The 2,500-nt window shown below is 37.7% G+C and overlaps 1 protein-coding gene across 1 annotated transcript in view; it reads left to right on the top strand.

The window, feature by feature from the left end:
* Positions 1 to 2,110: 2,110 nt before the first annotated feature.
* The window catches only part of LOC137987992 (importin-11-like), a 17,746-nt gene continuing 17,356 nt past the window's right edge, over positions 2,111 to 2,500 (top strand). Inside the window, exon 1 of the mRNA XM_068834060.1 lies at positions 2,111 to 2,444. Within this exon, the coding sequence (XP_068690161.1) occupies positions 2,111 to 2,444 (334 nt within the window). The remainder of the gene's footprint in view (positions 2,445 to 2,500) is intronic.

Raw genomic sequence — 2,500 nt, 5'->3', positions numbered from 1 at the left:
ATTGGTTGTGCGGAAAACAAAAGCTTGGTTTTGTAACGTGGCCATGTGGAGAAAAACACAACTTAAACACCTCTGACCTAGCCTGCGACCGCATCTCTATCCATTCGTAATCCTAACCATTAGACCACTCAGTGCTTCCTGACCAGTAGTGGCAGCACCACGTGAAGTTAGAAACTCGCTAGTAGTCGAGGGAATGCGGATTTGCATGGTCAGTAGTAACATAGGAAGATTTTATCAGCGCTAAATAATGACGTCACGACACAGAACTATTGTTTTGTTGGACTGTCTTGAAATTGACCAACCTGGTAATGTATAACATTGAACTTATAACTTAGTGAAGTACAGTCGTCCGATTGAGTGTAGTCCTGAGAAGGACTTCCGCTGAGGTTGTCAAAACATCAGTCAATGTCACCCAAAACAGACCTTCTTAGGACTGCATTCACCCGGACGATCATACTTTACTCAGTTAATGATATGACTCCTAGGTTTAAATCATTTACGATTCGACATAGAACTCAAATAATCATTTTTTTTCACCGGATTTACAGGCAGATGGAGAGGCCTGAAATATCCTGGTTCGAATGAGTTCGAACCCCGTTTCAAGTCTGGGTTTTTCAGGCTCGCTTGCAACCACTTAAGTTCAACTTGCGTATCTATCTGTAAATTATTTTTGTAACTTTCATTTCATGTCCGTTCGGCGGTTCAAATTTATGATATTTCATATGCCGTGAAAAATCAATGATTTAAGTTATATGTCATACGTTACCAGGTTGGTCAAGCTCGGGGAGTCCAACAGAGCAATTGGTTCCTAGGTGTATTTTTTAGATGTTTACTCGGGGATACTCAGAAAAAATCCGAGTGGAAAAGAAAACAAACAGCGGTTACAAACATTTTCATTTTATACTTGACGTTTCGTATGTTGCAGCATACATCACCAGAAGTGACGGTTAAAACTGTTACACAGAATTTTAAAAAACTAGAGCGAGTAACTGGTGACTAGTTAAAAAGTGTGATAACAAAATCGTAAACTTCGGTAGTCGATTCTTCCGGAAGAAATTAATAAAGAAAAAGCTTCTCACTACCAATGTTTTCATTGAGAGAGGGTTTTAAGTCACTTATAATAGCGTTTCTTTAATTTTACATTGCATGTCGGACTTCCCAGTTGCGAGGATTTCAAAATGGTCCCATTTGATGTTATGACGGTAGAAATTGTATGGTCTGCAACAGCAGAGGCGTGGCCGACTTGTGTAAGAGCCTTTGAAATGCTCGGACTTCCTGTCATGCAATCTTCTTTTTGTTTTGCCGATGCAGAAGGAATCACAGTGCTTCTTTGCAGGAGTCGAAGGTACGATCTTCCGATTACTAGCTCTGATGTTCTACCACTGAGCGCTAGGAGAATCGTGGGAGCTTAAAGGCCATAATAATAATAATAATAATAATAATAATAATAATAATAATATAATAATAATAATAATAATAATAATAATAATAATAAAATAATAATAGTAATAACAATAATGATAATAATAATAATAATAATAACAATAATAATAATAACAATAATAGTAAGAGAAAGTAAGAGAAACCAGTGAACACAGACCAAACAATAGAGAGATAGAAACCGAAGATCGAACAAGCGAACAACAACAAAGCATTGACTGGACAATTGAAGATCTTAGTTGGATTGCACAAGTAGCGCGAGCAGCCAAGTGTATCTATGATGACATTGTGAGAAGACATAGGGATTATGAATAAGCGAGATGTAAACACCTTTGGTAAAAAGAAAAGCTACATCAAGAAAATAGACATAGATCGACTACAATACGTTGCAAAATTGCTCATCAAAACAAGCCCGTTAATTGACCCACTCCAGTACCTTTGGGAATACAACTGTTCAATTTACTCTGTTGTAAAAGCATGGAAATCAATTCACACCAAAGAAAGGAACGAGGATAAAGAAGAAAAAGTAGTGGGAAACCGGGATGGATGATTAACATGGAAAGAAAAATGAACAATCTGCGAAAACATACCTCTCAGATATGCGAAGAGCTGAAGAGGATACGTGACAATTGTGAACTTACGCCAAAAATGAAAGAAAAATCGATTCTGGATGATCAAAGAAATTAAAGGAAGAATAACCATCGCAAGCTTGACAACCTTAAAAGAAAAGAAGATTAATGCCATTCGAGCCCTGAAAAGACAGAAAGAAAGAAAGAAGACAGCTCATGAAAGATTCAAGACCAACCAGTGGTTCGATGTAGATGAAGGTTCGTTCTACAGCCATTTAAACAACATTATCATATCAACAGAAGCAAACCATCACCCACAATATACTGGTAAAGAAAAGCCCACTTCAACTAATCAAGATGCCACCCCCGCAACAATAACAACAAGAGAAGAATTCGAAGGGATTCTGGAGACCAATGTGGGAGAGTGCAAGCGAAGTACCTATTGAAGCAGATTGGATAAAGGATACTGAAACTGCCCTTAAACAGCACAT

The sequence above is a fragment of the Montipora foliosa genome, unplaced genomic scaffold (assembly GCF_036669935.1).
Source record: "Montipora foliosa isolate CH-2021 unplaced genomic scaffold, ASM3666993v2 scaffold_401, whole genome shotgun sequence".
Lineage (NCBI taxonomy): Eukaryota > Metazoa > Cnidaria > Anthozoa > Scleractinia > Acroporidae > Montipora > Montipora foliosa.
Note: the sequence above shows the minus strand (reverse complement) of the source record. Positions and strands in the feature narration are given on the sequence as shown.